Genomic DNA, 20,338 nt, shown 5'->3' on the forward strand with positions numbered 1-20,338 from the left:
ATTTTTTTCTCATTCATTTTGTTAACAGATGCAAATTGGGAGCGTTTCTCAGCTTTTGCTGTTATAAAGTGCCCTACACAATTAATTAAATGCAATTTCTAAAATATGATTATTTTAATATACCATTATATTACAATTATTAGTATTTATCTCTTTCCCCCTTTGCCTTGAATACATCCTCTCACTATTTATTTCCAAAGTGTTTGGTGTTCACGTTTTGGACTCTAAGCGACGCTGTTGAATAAGAATATAATTTGTACCCATGATCTCTCAGCTGCAGTCCAGTGACGTTCTTTACAAGATCACATTGAAGTAGGCTGAGAGGGATTTCGACGTCAATCTTTCGACAGTGAGGTGTTTTTGGAGTCTATCGGCGTCTTTTCTCGTTTTCTAATACATGAGCAGAGCACATGTGGAAGAGTGGATGTTATTGGAGTCAGGTCGGAGGATCTTTGTTCTTTTTTTTTCTCGGAAAATCTCCCTGTCTGACATGGCGTATCAGCAGTCACTCTGCAAATGGCGTTTGTATTCCGGACCTCAGTGGGTAACGCTTCTTTTGTTGCTTTACTTCTTTAATATTGTCGCTGGTCATATCCGCTACTCTATACCTGAAGAGATGAAGAAAGGCTCCCTTATCGGTAACGTAGCACAGGACCTTGGTTTGGATCTGAAAAGGCTCCGCTCTGGCCGGGCCCGTATCGTGACCGGAGAGAGCATCCAGTACACCGAGCTGAAGACAGACAAAGGGATTCTTGTCGTGAATGAGAGAATAGACCGAGAGCAGCTTTGTGGAGACATAACACCCTGTAGTTTCAGCTTTGAAATCATTTTAGAAAATCCTATGGAGCTACATCACATAACTATTGAAGTGGTAGATGTGAATGATCATCCTCCGGTATTCAAAAAATCGGATATTGTGTTAGACATAAGCGAGTCAGCGAACCTTGGAGCGCGATTTGTGATGGACAGTGCGGAGGATCTTGATGTTGGTGTTAATGGCCTGCAAAATTATGTTTTAACTCCAGATGACAATTTCGTTTTAAAGCAGCATGTAAATCCAGACGGGAGTAAATATGCAGAGATGGTCCTGCAGAAGCAGTTAGACAGAGAGGAGGTTCCTCATCTCTCATTAAAGCTGATAGCAGTAGATGGTGGGAGTCCGCAGAGATCTGGCACAGTAAGTATAAACATAAATGTTTTAGATGCTAATGATAATGCGCCCGTGTTTAACCAGTCAGTTTATAAAGCTACGGTGACTGAGAATGCGACAAAGGGAACTAATATTATTACTGTTAATGCTACAGACGCAGATAGCGGATCTAATGGTTACATCACATATTCAATTTCAAACGTGAAGAGTAATATTGCTGATTTATTGTCCATAGATCAAGTCTCTGGTGTTTTGTCTGTTTCAGGCCCAATAGATTTTGAGAAAGACAAAAAGTTTGAGCTCAGGATCGATGCAAAAGATCAAGGAGGTTTGACAGATTCGAGTAAAGTGATAATTGAAGTAACTGATGTAAATGACAACGCCCCTACTATCAGCGTCATGTCATTCACTAGTCCTGTGTCAGAGGACTCTCCTCCTGGAACAACTATTGGCATTATAAATGTAAAAGACCTGGATTCAGGTGATAACGGACAAGTAAACTGTAGAATAGAACAAAATGCACCTTTCAAGATTAAATCTAATTTAAGAAATTACTATACTTTGGTAACAGATACTGTGTTAGATCGTGAAAGTGTCTCAGAATATAACATCACTGTAGTTGCAACAGATGCAGGAATGCCTCCTCTCTCAACAACTAAAACTTTTCATCTAAAGGTCTCTGATGTGAACGATAATGCTCCAGTGTTTTCACAAAGTGTTTACAGTGCGTTTATTACAGAGAATAACTCTCCAGGTTTTTCTGTTCTCACGCTGAAGGCTAAAGATCCCGATGAAAACCAAAACGCCCGTATATCTTATATTCTGGAAGATACCAATATCGGTGGATCTCCAGTTTCTGAATTTGTTTCTATAAATGCAGAAAGCGGAGTGATACACGCGGTGCGCTCCTTTGATTATGAGCAACTCAGACAGCTGGTTTTCGTTGTGAAAGCGCAGGATGGAGGCTCCCCTCCACTCAGTAGCAACGTGAGTGTGAAAATACTGATCCAGGACCAGAACGACAACCCTCCTCAGGTGCTGTACCCAGTGCAGACTGGTGGGTCTGTGGTGGCTGAAATGGTGCCTCGTTCAGCAGATGTGGGCTATCTGGTGACTAAAGTGGTGGCTGTTGATGTGGACTCTGGACAGAATGCCTGGCTGTCCTATAAACTGCAGAAAGCCACAGACAGGGCGCTGTTTGAAGTGGGCTTACAGAATGGAGAAATAAGAACTATCCGCCAAGTGACTGATAAAGATGCTGTCAAACAAAGACTGAGTGTTATAGTGGAGGACAACGGGCAGCCCTCTCGTTCAGCTACAGTCATTGTTAACGTGGCGGTGGCGGACAGCTTCCCTGAAGTGCTGTCTGAGTTCACTGACTTTCCACACGACAAGGAGTACAATGACAACCTGACTTTTTACTTAGTCTTGGCTTTGGCTGTAGTTTCCTTCCTCTTCATCACGTGTGTGGTGGTTATTATATCAGTGAAAATCTACAGATGGAGACAGTCTCGCATCCTGTATCACTCCAGTCTCCCTGTCATTCCATATTATCCACCACGTTACTCAGACACTTTGGGGACAGGGACTCTCCAACACGTGTACAATTACGAGGTGTGCAGGACGACAGACTCCAGAAAGAGTGACTGTAAGTTCGGCAGAGCCGGTAGTCAGAACGTGCTGATAATGGACCCCAGTTCTACAGGGACGATGCAGCGGCTACAGAGTGACAAGAGCATCCTGGATGAACCTGACTCTCCTCTAGAGGTGAGTCCAGTGTCATAACCTCACTCAGACAATCCGAGGGTGCTGTGTGCCCCCAAATCCCACAGTTTCCCTCCTGCTGACTTTTCACTGTTATGTTTACTCAACTGACAGCTCTTTCGAATTTAGAAGGGCTAACAGTTAGCTGAGATGAAATCTTTCTGTCCATTTAGGTCGCAATAACAAAATTCATAATGTGTCTTCATACAGCAGCAATCCAGTGGGTCACCTTGTTCACTGAATGACTCTTGTTTTCTTGTTAGTTTTGTAAACAGATGTGGTTGAGTTCATAAGTTCAACTATATATACGTAATATTTTACTCAGATATTCCTCACCTTTGTTTTGGCTTCTGCTTCTCTGTCACTGCATTCCTAATGCTGCTTGTTTCAGTACCAAGGACAGCAACATTTATATACTTTATACATTGCAGTCACCTGTTTCTATTTTGAAGTCATACACATTTATAACTGTACAACACTTGATGAGATGTCTTTGCCATGTATGCAGTGATGTCTGGTGTTGTTTCATCTGTCTAATTGACTCAGTCTTTCCAACATAACTGAAGTGATAAATGTGGTAATGGTAAACACCTGCACCAGCTGCGTATTCACATTTTATAAATGTTTGGCCTCTCATTCCCAGTGTGAGGAGTTCAGGTTTTGGACTCTAAGCGACGCTGTTGGTCAGCAAAACGATTTCAGTGTTAACAGCCAGCCTTTTCCTCTCCCTCATACTTAAGCATAACAGCGGAGATACTGTCCTTCGTGGGAGGACAGGGCGTGAAGAGGCATTGGGTTTTACATTTGTCCTTGGAATATTCGAGGAGCACGTTGTTATCTAAAAGCAGTACATTTTATTTAAGCTGGACTACAGTTTTCTTCAAGTGAGGACGCATCGTTCATCGAGATCTATTGTTTCTGATATGGCAACCCGAGGACGATCCCCCGGAGGTTTAAGATGGCGATTGTCTTTTATATTACGATGTCAAGTGGGTTTTCTCATTTTGCTGAATTATATGGGTGGTGGAGTGGAAGCACAGATTCGTTATTCTATACCAGAGGAGATGAAAAAGGGCTCCATTATTGGCAATGTAGCGCAAGACCTCGGTCTGGATCTGAAAAGGCTCCGCTCTGGCCGTGCCCGTATTGTGACCGGAGAAAACATCCAGTACACCGAGCTGAAGACAGACAAAGGGATTCTTGTCGTGAATGAGGTAATAGACCGAGAGCAGCTTTGTGGAGATGTAACACCGTGCAGCCTCAGCTTTGAAATAATTTTAGAAAACCCGATCGAACTCCATCGAGTCACTGTGGAAATTTTAGATATCAATGATAACACTCCTTTCTTTCCAAATAAAGACATCCAGTTTGAAATGAGCGAGTCGGCCACAATTGGAGCAAAATTTCCGGTTGAAAGCGCAGTTGATCCTGATGTTGGAGTAAACGCATTACAAAATTACATTTTATCACCGAATAATTATTTCATTCTGAAACAGCATGCGAATCCAGACGGCAGTAAATATGCTGAATTGGTGCTCCAGAAGCCTTTAGACAGAGAGGAACACCCGAGCCTCCCTCTGAAAGTAATAGCTGTCGACGGTGGAAACCCACAGAGATCTGGCACGGTGAATATTAATATATCTGTTCTGGATGTAAACGACAATGCCCCTGTATTCAACCAGTCTGTTTACAGGGCCGCCGTCGTGGAAAATGCGCCAAAGGGAACATATGTTACAACAGTTAACGCTAGTGATGCAGACATTGGTATTAACGGTGAAATGATATTTAGTTTTTCGAAAATAAAAGGCAGCACGGTCGATTCGTTTAATGTCGATGAAAGCACAGGTGTCATATCAGTTGCTGGACTTATAGACTTTGAGAAAGAGAGAAAATATGAGCTTAGGTTAGAGGCAAGGGATCGAGGAGGTTTGATTGGCACCAGTAAAGCTATAATTGATGTGACTGACGTGAATGACAATGTTCCAGTGATTAATATCATGTCATTTTCTAATACTGTGTCAGAAGACGCCACCCTCGGCACAACAATAGCTGTCATTAATGTCAAAGATGCTGATTCAGAGAAAAACGGACAGATAAAATGTGCTATGGACAACGCACTTCCGTTTAAAATCCAATCGTCATTAACAAATTATTATAATTTGGTGGCGGATCAGCATTTTGATCGCGAGAGTACTTCTGAGTACGATATTACAATAATAGCCACCGACTCAGGATCTCCTTCTCTTTCCAGCTCCGTCACATTGCAACTTAAAATCTCTGACGTCAACGACAACGTTCCATTATTCGACAAAAACTCATATACTGCTTACGTCACAGAGAATAACTCCCCTGGAATGTCTATTACTGCTGTCAGCGCGCGGGACTCTGACTGGAATCAAAACGCCCGTATATCTTATATTCTGGAAGACACACAAATCAGCGGTAATCCAGTGTCCAACTATGTGTCAATAAACTCTGAAACTGGGGTTTTACATGCGCTGCACTCGTTTGATTATGAACAAATGAAAGAACTCAAGCTTATTGTGAAAGCGCAGGATGGAGGCTCCCCTCCACTCAGTAGCAATGTGACTGTGAAAATACTGATCCAGGACCAGAACGACAACCCTCCTCAGGTGCTGTACCCAGTGCAGACTGGTGGCTCTGTGGTGGCTGAAATGGTGCCTCGTTCAGCAGATGTGGGCTATCTGGTGACTAAAGTGGTGGCTGTTGATGTGGACTCTGGACAGAATGCCTGGCTGTCCTATAAACTGCAGAAAGCCACAGACAGGGCGCTGTTTGAAGTGGGCTTACAGAATGGAGAAATAAGAACTATCCGCCAAGTGACTGATAAAGATGCTGTCAAACAAAGACTGAGTGTTATAGTGGAGGACAACGGGCAGCCCTCTCGTTCAGCTACAGTCATTGTTAACGTGGCGGTGGCGGACAGCTTCCCTGAAGTGCTGTCTGAGTTCACTGACTTTGCACACGACAAGGAGTACAATGACAACCTGACTTTTTACTTAGTCTTGGCTTTGGCTGTAGTTTCCTTCCTCTTCATCACGTGTGTGGTGGTTATTATATCAGTGAAAATCTACAGATGGAGACAGTCTCGCATCCTGTATCACTCCAGTCTCCCTGTCATTCCATATTATCCACCACGTTACTCAGACACTTTGGGGACAGGGACTCTCCAGCACGTGTACAATTACGAGGTGTGCAGGACGACAGACTCCAGAAAGAGTGACATGAAGTATATGCAGCCGATGAGTCAAAGTTTAGTAAATGTTGATGGAGCTGGGACTGATAACCCACAGGTGGACAAGCAACTGTCAGGAAACTGTTCTCAAATGTCAACTTTGGTGAGTGATACATTTATTTTTTATACTGTATTTCTCGTAATTGTAGCACTCTTGTTTTTCTTTAGTGGTTAAACTAAAGTGCACGCTTATGGCTCTCAGTAGAGCCTCAGTGCCACTGTCCATGGTCCTGGAACAGTCCATGCATGCATTTTGATACAACTTTACTCATGACTTCTAGTGCAAGCCATACTATTCATATTCTTAGTATTTTTTCTAACAACATACAGATACAATAAGAATCACACATAGCATCACATTAACCGCAGTCTGGATTGTGTTGTAGGCAGATGTTTCCATATTTATTGAGATATTCCTCAGTTTATCATCTTAATCAGTTGGAGCGGAATCGGCCACTTTCAGTGTCTTATTTATGTAGGTTCCTTCACTCACTGATTATATTAATATTGTCAGGGTTTGCAAACCGATGTCGTGTCTCAATAAATGAAACATCTGTACATGTTTTACGGGGTACCTCCACCTCGCTTACCGAGATTTTAAGTTACAGATTAAGGATGCACGGTTGTTCATATTTGTTTGTTTTTTTAACATTTGTGTTTGCTGATTTTGTAATTTATTATGCCAAGCCGGTCTGTGCTGATTATGCAGATCATCATTAATGATTCACCATAAAGCATGAGTTGTGATCATATGTTACATGTGCCTGGTCAGAAGTAAGAAAATTATCCATAAGCTTTGAATACAACATTTAAAGTGTTCCTAATAATCTGGACACCACATACATTACCTCAGATGGGCTCTGAGCGCCGCTGTTGATACATCACTGACTAACTGTCCAAATCAGCAGTGCAGCGGTCCACCCCTTTAATTCCGCTCAGTGTGTTATTGTCGGAGAGAAGACGGTCTGGCCTGTGGAGGCTGAAAGCGTAGCATTTCTCGAGGATTTATCTGCCGAAAATATAGTTGTTGTTTGTTTTTTTCAATTGGTGGATTTGATTACACCGTTTTTCTATTGAAAGGGATTACTGCCTCTGTACCTTTGGATTTATGATGGATTGTTTGTGGATAACCGCTCGCAGAGGCCGATGGCAAGCGCTGCTTGTTATTCTTTGTCTCTTCAAGCTGAGCTCAGTGACTGGACAGGCTCGGTACTCCGTACCAGAGGAGCAGGCAGAGGGATCTTTCGTTGGAAACATTGCTAGAGATTTAGGCTTGGATGTGGCGAGGCTCATGTCAGGTAAAGCTCGTATTATTACAAAAGGAAGCCGACAGTACGTTGATTTAAACCGAGACAAAGGCACCCTCGTTATTAAAGAGCGAATCGACCGAGAGGAGCTGTGTGGAAAGACGACGCCCTGTAGCTTCAGTTTCGAGGTGATTTTAGAAAATCCCATCCAGCTTTATCGGGTAACAGTGGAGGTAATAGACATAAACGACAACAGTCCGTCGTTCCTAAAGGATGAAATCAATCTGAAAATTGTTGAAAATGCTGCAGCGGGGACTCGATTTTCTTTGGTGAGTGCTGATGACCCTGATGTCGGTATAAATGATATTCAAAAATACATTCTTAAACCCTCATATAATTTCAAATTGGAAGTACAGAACCAGCCTGATGGAGGGAAATTCATCGAGATGGTTTTACAAAACCCGTTAGACCGAGAGAAAGAGGAGACTCACACACTGGTGCTGATTGCTTCAGATGGAGGGGAGCCACACAGATCAGGGACAGTGCGTATTCATATCACTGTGCTAGATGCTAACGATAATGCGCCAGTGTGCAGTCAGCCTGTTTATAAAGCTGATGTGAAGGAGAACTCTCCTGAAGGAACAGTGGTGACCACTGTTAGTGCAAATGACGCAGATAAAGGAGTCAATGGCGAGGTAACTTATTCTATCCCTCATGTTAGTAAAGAGGCAAAACAGCTTTTTGAAGTAAATGTCAAAACTGGGGAAATTAAAGTTTCAGGTAAGCTGGATTTTGAAAAAGCTAAGACTCATCAATTAAACATTCAGGCTAGTGATCACGGAGGATACTCAGATACGTGTAAAGTCATTATTCAGATCATTGACGAGAATGACAACGTCCCCACGATACAGCTGATGTCATTTTCTAACTCGATATCCGAGGATTCTCCTCCAGATACAACTATAGCTGTTGTTAACGTTGATGACGAAGACTCAGATGGTAACGGTGTTGTCAAGTGCTCCATTAACTCTGACATACCTTTCAAAATCGAGTCTTCATTAACAGGATATTACAGTATAGTCACCGATAACCTCTTAGACAGAGAAAGTATTCCTGAGTATAATATCACCATCACCGTGTCTGACCAAGGCTCCCCGCCTCTGTCTAGCAGTAAAAACATTAATGTAAAAGTGTCTGACGTGAATGACAGCCCACCCAAATTTGATGAGTCAGAATACAGTAAGACTGTACCAGAGAACAACTCTCCTGGGTTTTCTGTGTTCACTCTGAGTGCTAGTGATGCAGACTGGGGCCAAAACGCTCGGGTTTCCTACTTTGTGGAGGAGAAAGAGATTAATGGGGTGGCTGTGTCTTCGTTAGTTTCAATAAATTCAGAAAATGGTGTCATTCACGCAGTGAGGTCGTTTGATTATGAGCAAATCAAGTGGTTTGAATTTAACGTGACTGCTCGTGATGCTGGATCCCCTCCTCTGAGTTCAGTGGCTACAGTAAGAATAGTAGTCCAGGACCAGAACGACAACCCTCCTCAGGTGCTGTACCCAGTGCAGACTGGTGGGTCTGTGGTGGCTGAAATGGTGCCTCGTTCAGCAGATGTGGGCTATCTGGTGACTAAAGTGGTGGCTGTTGATGTGGACTCTGGACAGAATGCCTGGCTGTCCTATAAACTGCAGAAAGCCACAGACAGGGCGCTGTTTGAAGTGGGCTTACAGAATGGAGAAATAAGAACTATCCGCCAAGTGACTGATAAAGATGCTGTCAAACAAAGACTGAGTGTTATAGTGGAGGACAACGGGCAGCCCTCTCGTTCAGCCACAGTCATTGTTAACGTGGCGGTGGCGGACAGCTTCCCTGAAGTGCTGTCTGAGTTCACTGACTTTGCACACGACAAGGAGTACAATGACAACCTGACTTTTTACTTAGTCTTGGCTTTGGCTGTAGTTTCCTTCCTCTTCATCACGTGTGTGGTGGTTATTATATCAGTGAAGATCTACAGATGGAGACAGTCTCGCATCCTGTATCACTCCAGTCTCCCTGTCATTCCATATTATCCACCACGTTACTCAGACACTTTGGGGACAGGGACTCTCCAACACGTGTACAATTACGAGGTGTGCAGGACGACAGACTCCAGAAAGAGTGACTGTAAGTTCGGCAGAGCCGGTAGTCAGAACGTGCTGATAATGGACCCCAGTTCTACAGGGACGATGCAGCGGATACAGAGTGACAAGAGCATCCTGGATGAGCCTGACTCTCCTCTAGAGGTGAGGTGCAATTAGCAGTGTTTTCTTATTCAAACAATGTTCCTTTTGACTGAACTAAAATTGCAATAGGTAGGTGGTTACTGTTTCTCCGGAAACAAGTGCCTTCCAATTCTTTTTCAGCACTACGGTGCGGACAGCTCCTCTTTATTTTAAACTGCTTCCTTGCTTCAACACTTTCCACTTTACTCATGACTTCTGATCAGAAAAGCTACCGTTTAAACGCGATGTTAATACTACTGCTATGATTGCAAAACATGGCACAATAATAAGAATAAAGATATCATTATTAATAATAATAATGATAATAATCATCATCATCACAGCCATAATACTGATACTCTTTCATCTTCTTCTTCTGCTTTTTGTTATTGTTGTTGTTGTTGTTTGTAGTAAGAGGAGGAGTAGGAGTCGTAGGAGCAGTAGGAGCAATAGGAGTAGTAATATAGTATTATTATCCTTGACAATGCATGCTAATTGGGCAAGATGATCAACATATGCAAAGTGCCCTACCCACACCGTTAATTACACCGAATTATTATCGTCATTATTACATCTTAAGTCATAATATTACAAACATTTTCTTTGAGCTTTGAACACAACATTTAAAGTGTTCCTAATAATCTGGACACCACATACATTACCTCAGATGGGCTCTGAGCGCCGCTGTTGATACATCATTGACTCACTGTCCAAATCAGCAGTGCAGCGGTCCACCCCTTTAATTCCGCTCAGTGTGTTATTGTCGGAGAGAAGACGGTCTGGCCTGTGGAGGCTGAAAGCGTAGCATTTCTCGAGGATTTATCTGCCGAAAATATAGTTGTTGTTTGTTTTTTTCAATTGGTGGATTTGATTACACCGTTTTTCTATTGAAAGGGATTACTGCCTCTGTACCTTTGGATTTATGATGGATTGTTTGTGGATAACCGCTCGCAGAGGCCGATGGCAAGTGCTGCTTGTTATTCTTTGTCTCTTCAAGCTGAGCTCAGTGACTGGACAGGCTCGGTACTCCGTACCAGAGGAGCAGGCAGAGGGATCTTTCGTTGGAAACATTGCTAGAGATTTAGGCTTGGATGTGGCGAGGCTCATGTCAGGTAAAGCTCGTATTATTACAAAAGGAAGCCGACAGTACGTTGATTTAAACCGAGACAAAGGCACCCTCGTTATTAAAGAGCGAATCGACCGAGAGGAGCTGTGTGGAAAGACGACGCCCTGTAGCTTCAGTTTCGAGGTGATTTTAGAAAATCCCATCCAGCTTTATCGGGTAACAGTGGAGGTAATAGACATAAACGACAACAGTCCGTCGTTCCCAAAGGATGAAATCAATCTGAAAATTGTTGAAAGTATTGCTTCAGGGTCTCGTTTCGGACTAGAAAATGCAGATGACCCTGATGTCGGTATAAATGATATTCAAAAATATATTTTAAAACCCTCGGATGATTTCAAATTGGAAGTACAGAACCAGCCTGATGGAGGGAAATTCGTCGAGATGGTTTTACAAAACCCGTTAGACCGAGAGAAAGAGGAGACTCACACACTGGTGCTGATTGCTTCAGATGGAGGGGAGCCACACAGATCAGGGACAGTGCGTATTCATATCACTGTGCTAGATGCTAACGATAATGCGCCAGTGTGCAGTCAGCCTGTTTATAAAGCTGATGTGAAGGAGAATTCTCCTGAAGGAACAGTGGTGACCACTGTTAGTGCAAATGACGCAGATAAAGGAATCAATGGTGAAGTAACTTATTCCATAGCCCATGTCGCCAGAGAAGCGAAGCAGCTGTTTGAAGTAAATGTTAAAACTGGGGAGATTAAAGTTGCAGGTAAGCTGGATTTTGAAAAATCTAAGACTTATCAGTTAAATGTTAAGGCTAGTGATCATGGAGGGCATTCAGACACGTGTAAAGTCATTATTCAAATAATTGATGAGAATGACAACGTCCCCACGATACAGCTGATGTCATTTTCTAACTCGATATCCGAGGATTCTCCTCCAGGTACAACTATAGCTGTTGTTAACGTTGATGACGAAGACTCAGATGGTAACGGTGTTGTCAAGTGCTCCATTAACTCTGACATACCTTTCAAAATCGAGTCTTCATTAACAGGATATTACAGTATAGTCACCGATAACCTCTTAGACAGAGAAAGTATTCCTGAGTATAATATCACCATCACCGTGTCTGACCAAGGCTCCCCGCCTCTGTCTAGCAGTAAAAACATTAATGTAAAAGTGTCTGACGTGAATGACAGCCCACCCAAATTTGATGAGTCAGAATATAGTAAGACTGTACCAGAGAACAACTCTCCTGGGTTTTCTGTGTTCACTCTGAGTGCTAGTGATGCAGACTGGGGCCAAAACGCTCGGGTTTCCTACTTTGTGGAGGAGAAAGAGATTAATGGGGTGGCTGTGTCTTCGTTAGTTTCAGTAAATTCAGAAAATGGTGTCATTCATGCAGTGAGGTCATTTGATTATGAGCAAATCAAGTGGTTTGAATTTAACGTGACTGCTCGTGATGCTGGATCCCCTCCTCTGAGTTCAGTGGCTACAGTAAGAATAGTAGTCCAGGACCAGAACGACAACCCTCCTCAGGTGCTGTACCCAGTGCAGACTGGTGGGTCTGTGGTGGCTGAAATGGTGCCTCGTTCAGCAGATGTGGGCTATCTGGTGACTAAAGTGGTGGCTGTTGATGTGGACTCTGGACAGAATGCCTGGCTGTCCTATAAACTGCAGAAAGCCACAGACAGGGCGCTGTTTGAAGTGGGCTTACAGAATGGAGAAATAAGAACTATCCGCCAAGTGACTGATAAAGATGCTGTCAAACAAAGACTGAGTGTTATAGTGGAGGACAACGGGCAGCCCTCTCGTTCAGCTACAGTCATTGTTAACGTGGCGGTGGCGGACAGCTTCCCTGAAGTGCTGTCTGAGTTCACTGACTTTCCACACGACAAGGAGTACAATGACAACCTGACTTTTTACTTAGTCTTGGCTTTGGCTGTAGTTTCCTTCCTCTTCATCACGTGTGTGGTGGTTATTATATCAGTGAAGATCTACAGATGGAGACAGTCTCGCATCCTGTATCACTCCAGTCTCCCTGTCATTCCATATTATCCACCACGTTACTCAGACACTTTGGGGACAGGGACTCTCCAACACGTGTACAATTACGAGGTGTGCAGGACGACAGACTCCAGAAAGAGTGACTGTAAGTTCGGCAGAGCTGGTAGTCAGAACGTGCTGATAAAGGACCCCAGTTCTACAGGGACGATGCAGCGGATACAGAGTGACAAGAGCATCCTGGATGAGCCTGACTCTCCTCTAGAGGTGAGGTGCAATTAGCAGTGTTTCCTTATTCAAACAATGTTCCTTTTGACTGAACTAAAATTGCAATAGGTAGGTGGTTACTGTTTCTCCGGAAACAAGTGCTCTCCAATTCTTTTTCAGCACTACGGTGCGGACAACTCCTCTTTATTTTAAACTGCTTACTTGCTTCAACACTTTCCACTTTACTCATGACTTCTGATCAGAAAAGCTACCGTTTAAACGCGATGTTAATACTACTGCTATGATTGCAAAACATGGCACAATAATAACAATAATAAGAATAAAGATATCATTAGTAATAATAATAATGATAATAATCATCATCATCATCACAGCCATAATACTGATACTCTTTCATCTTCTTCTTCTGGTTTTTGTTATTGTTGTTGTTATTGTTTGTAGTAAGAGGAGGAGTAGGAGTCGTAGGAGCAGTAGGAGTAGTAATATAATGTTATTATCCTTGACAATACATGCTAATTGGGCAAGATGATCAACATGTATATATGCAAAGTGCCCTACCCACACAGTTAATTTCACCGACTTATTATCATCATTATTTTATCTTAAGTCATAATATTACAAACATTTTCTATGAGCTTTGAACACACCATTTAAAGTGTTCCTAATAATCTGGACACCACATACATTACCTCAGATGGGCTCTGAGCGCCGCTGTTGATACATCACTGACTAACTGTCCAAATCAGCAGTGCAGCGGTCCACCCCTTTAATTCCGCTCAGTGTGTTAATACTCGGAGAGAAGAAGGTCTGGCCTGTGGAGGCTGAAAGCGTAGCATTTCTCGAGGATTTATCTGACGAAAATACCGTTGTTTTTTCAACTGGTGGATTTAATAGCATCATTTTGGCATTGAAAGAATTACTGCCTCTGTACATTTGGATTTATGATGGATTGTTTGTGGATAACCGCTCGCAGAGGCCGATGGCAAGCGCTGCTTGTTATTCTTTGTCTCTTCAAGCTGAGCTCAGTGACTGGACAGGCTCGGTACTCCGTACCAGAGGAGCAGGCAGAGGGATCTTTCGTTGGAAACATTGCTAGAGATTTAGGCTTGGATGTGGCGAGGCTCATGTCAGGTAAAGCTCGTATTATTACAAAAGGAAGCCGACAGTACGTTGATTTAAACCGAGACAAAGGCACCCTCGTTATTAAAGAGCGAATCGACCGAGAGGAGCTGTGTGGAAAGACGACGCCCTGTAGCTTCAGTTTCGAGGTGATTTTAGAAAATCCCATCCAGCTTTATCGGGTAACAGTGGAGGTAATAGACATAAACGACAACAGTCCGTCGTTCCCAAAGGATGAAATCAATCTGAAAATAGCAGAAAATGCTGCGTTAGGGACTCGTTTCTCTCTGGAGAGTGCGGATGACCCCGATGTCGCTATGAATGATATTCAAAGATACATTTTAAAACCCTCAGATAATTTCAAACTGGAAGTACAGAACCAGCCTGATGGAGGGAAATTCATCGAAATGGTTTTACAAAACCCGTTAGACCGAGAGAAAGAGGAGACTCACACACTGGTGCTGATTGCTTCAGATGGAGGGGAGCCACACAGATCAGGGACAGTGCGTATTCATATCACTGTGCTAGATGCTAACGATAATGCGCCAGTGTGTAGCCAGCCTGTTTATAAAGCTGATGTGAAGGAGAACTCTCCTGAAGGAACAGTGGTGACCACTGTTAGTGCGAATGACGCTGATAAAGGAATCAATGGCGAGATAACATTCTCTATAGGCCATGTCGCCAGAGAAGCGAAACAGCTTTTTGCAGTAAATGTTAAAACTGGGGAGATTAAAGTTTCAGGTAAACTGGATTTTGAAAAATCTAAGACTTATCAATTAAATGTTAAAGCGAGTGATCACGGGGGATTTTCAGACACTTGCAAAGTTATTATTCAGATAATTGATGAGAATGACAACGTCCCCACGATACAGCTGATGTCATTTTCTAACTCGATATCCGAGGATTCTCCTCCAGGTACAACTATAGCTGTTGTTAACGTTGATGACGAAGACTCAGATGGTAACGGTGTTGTCAAGTGCTCCATTAACTCTGACATACCTTTCAAAATCGAGTCTTCATTAACAGGATATTACAGTATAGTCACCGATAACCTCTTAGACAGAGAAAGTATTCCTGAGTATAATATCACCATCACCGTGTCTGACCAAGGCTCCCCGCCTCTGTCTAGCAGTAAAAACATTAATGTAAAAGTGTCTGACGTGAATGACAGCCCACCCAAATTTGATGAGTCAGAATATAGTAAGACTGTACCAGAGAACAACTCTCCTGGGTTTTCTGTGTTCACTCTGAGTGCTAGTGATGCAGACTGGGGCCAAAACGCTCGGGTTTCCTACTTTGTGGAGGAGAAAGAGATTAATGGGGTGGCTGTGTCTTCGTTAGTTTCAGTAAATTCAGAAAATGGTGTCATTCATGCAGTGAGGTCGTTTGATTATGAGCAAATCAAGTGGTTTGAATTTAACGTGACTGCTCGTGATGCTGGATCACCTCCTCTGAGTTCAGTGGCTACAGTAAGAATAGTAGTCCAGGACCAGAACGACAACCCTCCTCAGGTGCTGTACCCAGTGCAGACTGGTGGGTCTGTGGTGGCTGAAATGGTGCCTCGTTCAGCAGATGTGGGCTATCTGGTGACTAAAGTGGTGGCTGTTGATGTGGACTCTGGACAGAATGCCTGGCTGTCCTATAAACTGCAGAAAGCCACAGACAGGGCGCTGTTTGAAGTGGGCTTACAGAATGGAGAAATAAGAACTATCCGCCAAGTGACTGATAAAGATGCTGTCAAACAAAGACTGAGTGTTATAGTGGAGGACAACGGGCAGCCCTCTCGTTCAGCTACAGTCATTGTTAACGTGGCGGTGGCGGACAGCTTCCCTGAAGTGCTGTCTGAGTTCACTGACTTTGCACACGACAAGGAGTACAATGACAACCTGACTTTTTACTTAGTCTTGGCTTTGGCTGTAGTTTCCTTCCTCTTCATCACGTGTTTGGTGGTTATTATATCAGTAAAGATCTACAGATGGAGACAGTCTCGCATCCTGTATCATTCCAGTCTCCCTGTCATTCCATATTATCCACCACGTTACTCAGACACTTTGGGGACAGGGACTCTCCAACACGTGTACAATTACGAGGTGTGCAGGACGACAGACTCCAGAAAGAGTGACTGTAAGTTCGGCAGAGCTGGTAGTCAGAACGTGCTGATAATGGACCCCAGTTCTACAGGGACGATGCAGCGGATACAGACTGACAAGAGCATCCTGGATGAACCTGACTCTCCTCTAGAGGTGAGGTGCAATTAGCAGTGTTTTCTTATCAATTAATGTTCCTTTTGACTGAACTAAAATTGCAATAGGTAGCGGGTAAAAATTTCACTGGAAATGCTGTCGGTTCTTTTCAGCACCACAGTCCGGACAGCTCCTCTTCATCTGAAACTGCTTACTTGCTTCAACACTTTCCACTTTACTCATGACTTCTGATCAGAAATGTTACCGTCCAAAAGCGCTTTAAATACTATTGCTACAACTACAAAACATAGTACAATAATAGGAATAATAACATTATTGTTATTGTTATTATTAATAATGATAATAATCATCCTCATCACAGCCATAATACATACTCTTTCTCTTGTTCTTGTAATTGTTATTGTTGTTGTTGTTGTTGTTGTTGTTGTTAGTAGTAGTAGTAGTAGAAATAGGAGAAGTAGGAGTCTTAGGAGCAGTAGGAGTAGGTTTATTAGTGTTATTATCACTGACAACGCAGGCTAACTGGGCAAGATGATCAACATGTATATATGTAGTTTCCCTACCTACAATAGTTATTCTGACTTGTTATCAATGTTATTTCTTAAGTCAGTCGCAATGATGTTACAAATATTTTCCATGAGCTTTGAACACACCATTTAAAGTGTTCCTAATAATCTGGACACCACATACATTACCTCAGATGGGCTCTGAGCGCCGCTGTTGATACATCATTGACTCACTGTCCAAATCAGCAGTGCAGCGGTCCACCCCTTTAATTCCGCTCAGTGTGTTATTGTCGGAGAGAAGACGGTCTGGCCTGTGGAGGCTGAAAGCGTAGCATTTCTCGAGGATTTATCTGCTGAAAATACCGTTGTTTTATTCAGCAGGTGGATTTAATAGCATCATTTTGGCATTGAAAGGGATTACTGCCTCTGTACATTTGGATTTATGATGGATTGTTTGTGGATAACCGCTCGCAGAGGCCGATGGCAAGTGCTGCTTGTTATTCTTTGTCTCTTCAAGCTGAGCTCAGTGACTGGACAGGCTCGGTACTCCGTACCAGAGGAGCAGGCAGAGGGATCTTTCGTTGGAAACATTGCTAGAGATTTAGGCTTGGATGTGGCGAGGCTCGTGTCAGGTAAAGCTCGTATTATTACAAAAGGAAGCCGACAGTACGTTGATTTAAACCGAGACAAAGGCACCCTCGTTATTAAAGAGCGAATCGACCGAGAGGAGCTGTGTGGAAAGACGACGCCCTGTAGCTTCAGTTTCGAGGTGATTTTAGAAAATCCCATCCAGCTTTATCGGGTAACAGTGGAGGTAATAGACATAAACGACAACAGTCCGTCGTTCCCAAAGGATGAAATCAATCTGAAAATAGCAGAAAGTGTTACATCAGGGACTCGTTTCTCTCTAGAAAGCGCGGATGACCCCGATGTCGGTATAAACGATATTCAAAAATACATTTTAAAACCCTCGGACAATTTCAAATTGGAAGTACAGAACCAGCCTGATGGAGGGAAATTCATCGAGATGGTTTTACAAAACCCGTTAGACCGAGAGAAAGAGGAGACTCACACACTGGTGCTGATTGCTTCAGATGGAGGGGAGCCACACAGATCAGGGACAGTGCGTATTCATATCACTGTGCTAGATGCTAACGATAATGCGCCAGTGTGCAGTCAGCCTGTTTATAAAGCTGATGTGAAGGAGAACTCTCCTGAAGGAACAGTGGTGACCACAGTCAGTGCGAATGACGCTGATAAAGGAATCAATGGCGAGATAACATTCTCTATAGGCCATGTTGCCAGAGAAGCGAAACAGCTTTTTGCAGTAAATGTCAAAACTGGGGAGATTAAAGTTTCAGGTAAACTGGATTTTGAAAAATCTAAGACTTATCAGTTAAATGTTAAGGCTAGTGATCATGGAGGGTATTCAGATACGTGTAAAGTCATTATTCAAATAATTGATGAGAATGACAACGTCCCCACGATACAGCTGATGTCATTTTCTAACTCGATATCCGAGGATTCTCCTCCAGGTACAACTATAGCTGTTGTTAACGTTGATGACGAAGACTCAGATGGTAACGGTGTTGTCAAGTGCTCCATTAACTCTGACATACCTTTCAAAATCGAGTCTTCATTAACAGGATATTACAGTATAGTAACCGATAACCTCTTAGACAGAGAAAGTATTCCTGAGTATAATATCACCATCACCGTGTCTGACCAAGGCTCCCCGCCTCTGTCTAGCAGTAAAAACATTAATGTAAAAGTGTCTGACGTGAATGACAGCCCACCCAAATTTGATGAGTCAGAATACAGTAAGACTGTACCAGAGAACAACTCTCCTGGGTTTTCTGTGTTCACTCTGAGTGCTAGTGATGCAGACTGGGGCCAAAACGCTCGGGTTTCCTACTTTGTGGAGGAGAAAGAGATTAATGGGGTGGCTGTGTCTTCGTTAGTTTCAGTAAATTCAGAAAATGGTGTCATTCATGCAGTGAGGTCATTTGATTATGAGCAAATCAAGTGGTTTGAATTTAACGTGACTGCTCGTGATGCTGGATCCCCTCCTCTGAGTTCAGTGGCTACAGTTAGAATAATAGTCCAGGACCAGAACGACAACCCTCCTCAGGTGCTGTACCCAGTGCAGACTGGTGGCTCTGTGGTGGCTGAAATGGTGCCTCGTTCAGCAGATGTGGGCTATCTGGTGACTAAAGTGGTGGCTGTTGATGTGGACTCTGGACAGAATGCCTGGCTGTCCTATAAACTGCAGAAAGCCACAGACAGGGCGCTGTTTGAAGTGGGCTTACAGAATGGAGAAATAAGAACTATCCGCCAAGTGACTGATAAAGATGCTGTCAAACAAAGACTGAGTGTTATAGTGGAGGACAACGGGCAGCCCTCTCGTTCAGCTACAGTCATTGTTAACGTGGCGGTGGCGGACAGCTTCCCTGAAGTGCTGTCTGAGTTCACTGACTTTCCACACGACAAGGAGTACAATGACAACCTGACTTTTTACTTGGTCTTGGCTTTGGCTGTAGTTTCCTTCCTCTTCATCACGTGTTTGGTGGTTATTATATCAGTGAAGATCTACAGATGGAGACAGTCTCGCATCCTGTATCACTCCAGTCTCCCTGTCATCCCATATTATCCACCACGTTACTCAGACACTTTGGGGACAGGGACTCTCCAACACGTGTACAATTACGAGGTGTGCAGGACGACAGACTCCAGAAAGAGTGACTGTAAGTTCGGCAGAGCCGGTAGTCAGAACGTGCTGATAATGGACCCCAGTTCTACAGGGACGATGCAGCGGATACAGAGTGACAAGAGCATCCTGGATGAACCTGACTCTCCTCTAGAGGTTAGTTAAATATCAAAGATTGCTCTCTGTGCCTTTGTTGTTTCCTTTGTGTTTAGTTCCATAGATAGTAAACTATTGCGCGCGTGACCCTCATTTTCAGGACCATGGACAGTGTCACACTTTTAACCACTTTTCCTGTATTCATATTCAGACCGTCATAATAATATCATCTAGATTCTGAAACAATGATATGCTTTTCCATTTTTCACACACATACACACACACACACACACACACACACACACACATTACTTTCATGAAGTTGCACTGCGTGTGAAAACCGACTGATAACTTTTGCTGACTCTGAACCAGACTCTCCTCTGGAGGTGGGTTAATAGGTCAGTCATTATTCACAAAATTGCAATACATGTATTATAGCGTGTTTTCATGTTACATATTTTTTTGGCTTGGTAGCTCTACTCACTTTCTAATTTGTTGGCATCTCCAGTACCAGCAGTGATGGACAGCTTCTCTCAGAGTTGAGCCAGTTAATTGAAGTGATAAAAGAGTCAGTTAGGAAAAGCACTCCCTAAAAGTCCCTCTCTGAAACCGTTATGTATGTATGATGTTTTGGGATTGTTAAGATTAGACAATATTTCTGTGTGCGTGGAGGGAGACAACAAATGAGATTGTTCGTCAAGAAAGTTATCCAGTTAATGGCTCC

At 43.2% G+C, this 20,338-nt stretch overlaps 2 protein-coding genes across 2 annotated transcripts; both read left to right on the plus strand.

Moving 5' to 3' along the window:
- The first annotated feature begins 159 nt into the window (after positions 1-159).
- On the plus strand, positions 160-19,683 carry LOC117261153 (protocadherin Fat 4-like). The gene is made up of 5 exons (XM_033633431.2): positions 160-2,917; positions 3,760-6,273; positions 7,354-9,699; positions 10,553-13,021; positions 17,206-19,683. Exons 1-5 carry the CDS (start codon positions 398-400, stop codon positions 19,681-19,683), a joined length of 12,327 nt encoding a protein of 4,108 aa, XP_033489322.2. The 5' UTR covers positions 160-397.
- LOC144463815 (protocadherin beta-16-like) lies at positions 12,237-17,766 on the plus strand. Its single transcript, XM_078169359.1, has one exon. The coding sequence runs from the start codon at positions 13,924-13,926 to the stop codon at positions 16,357-16,359; it is 2,436 nt and encodes an 811-aa protein (XP_078025485.1). The 5' UTR covers positions 12,237-13,923; the 3' UTR covers positions 16,360-17,766.
- Positions 19,684-20,338: the final 655 nt, after the last annotated feature.

The sequence above is a fragment of the Epinephelus lanceolatus genome, chromosome 7 (assembly GCF_041903045.1).
Source record: "Epinephelus lanceolatus isolate andai-2023 chromosome 7, ASM4190304v1, whole genome shotgun sequence".
NCBI classification, from domain to species: Eukaryota; Metazoa; Chordata; class Actinopteri; order Perciformes; family Serranidae; genus Epinephelus; species Epinephelus lanceolatus.

Coding starts and splice junctions, on each gene's coding strand:
- LOC117261153 (XM_033633431.2), top strand. CDS start 398: ATGAGCAGAGCACATGTGGAAGAGTGGATGTTATTGGAGTCAGGTCGG. Junction 2,918..3,759: donor AACCTGACTCTCCTCTAGAG/GTGAGTCCAGTG, acceptor GTTATCTAAAAG/CAGTACATTTTATTTAAGCT. Junction 13,022..17,205: donor AGCCTGACTCTCCTCTAGAG/GTGAGGTGCAAT, acceptor TGGATTTAATAG/CATCATTTTGGCATTGAAAG.
- LOC144463815 (XM_078169359.1), top strand. CDS start 13,924: ATGATGGATTGTTTGTGGATAACCGCTCGCAGAGGCCGATGGCAAGCG.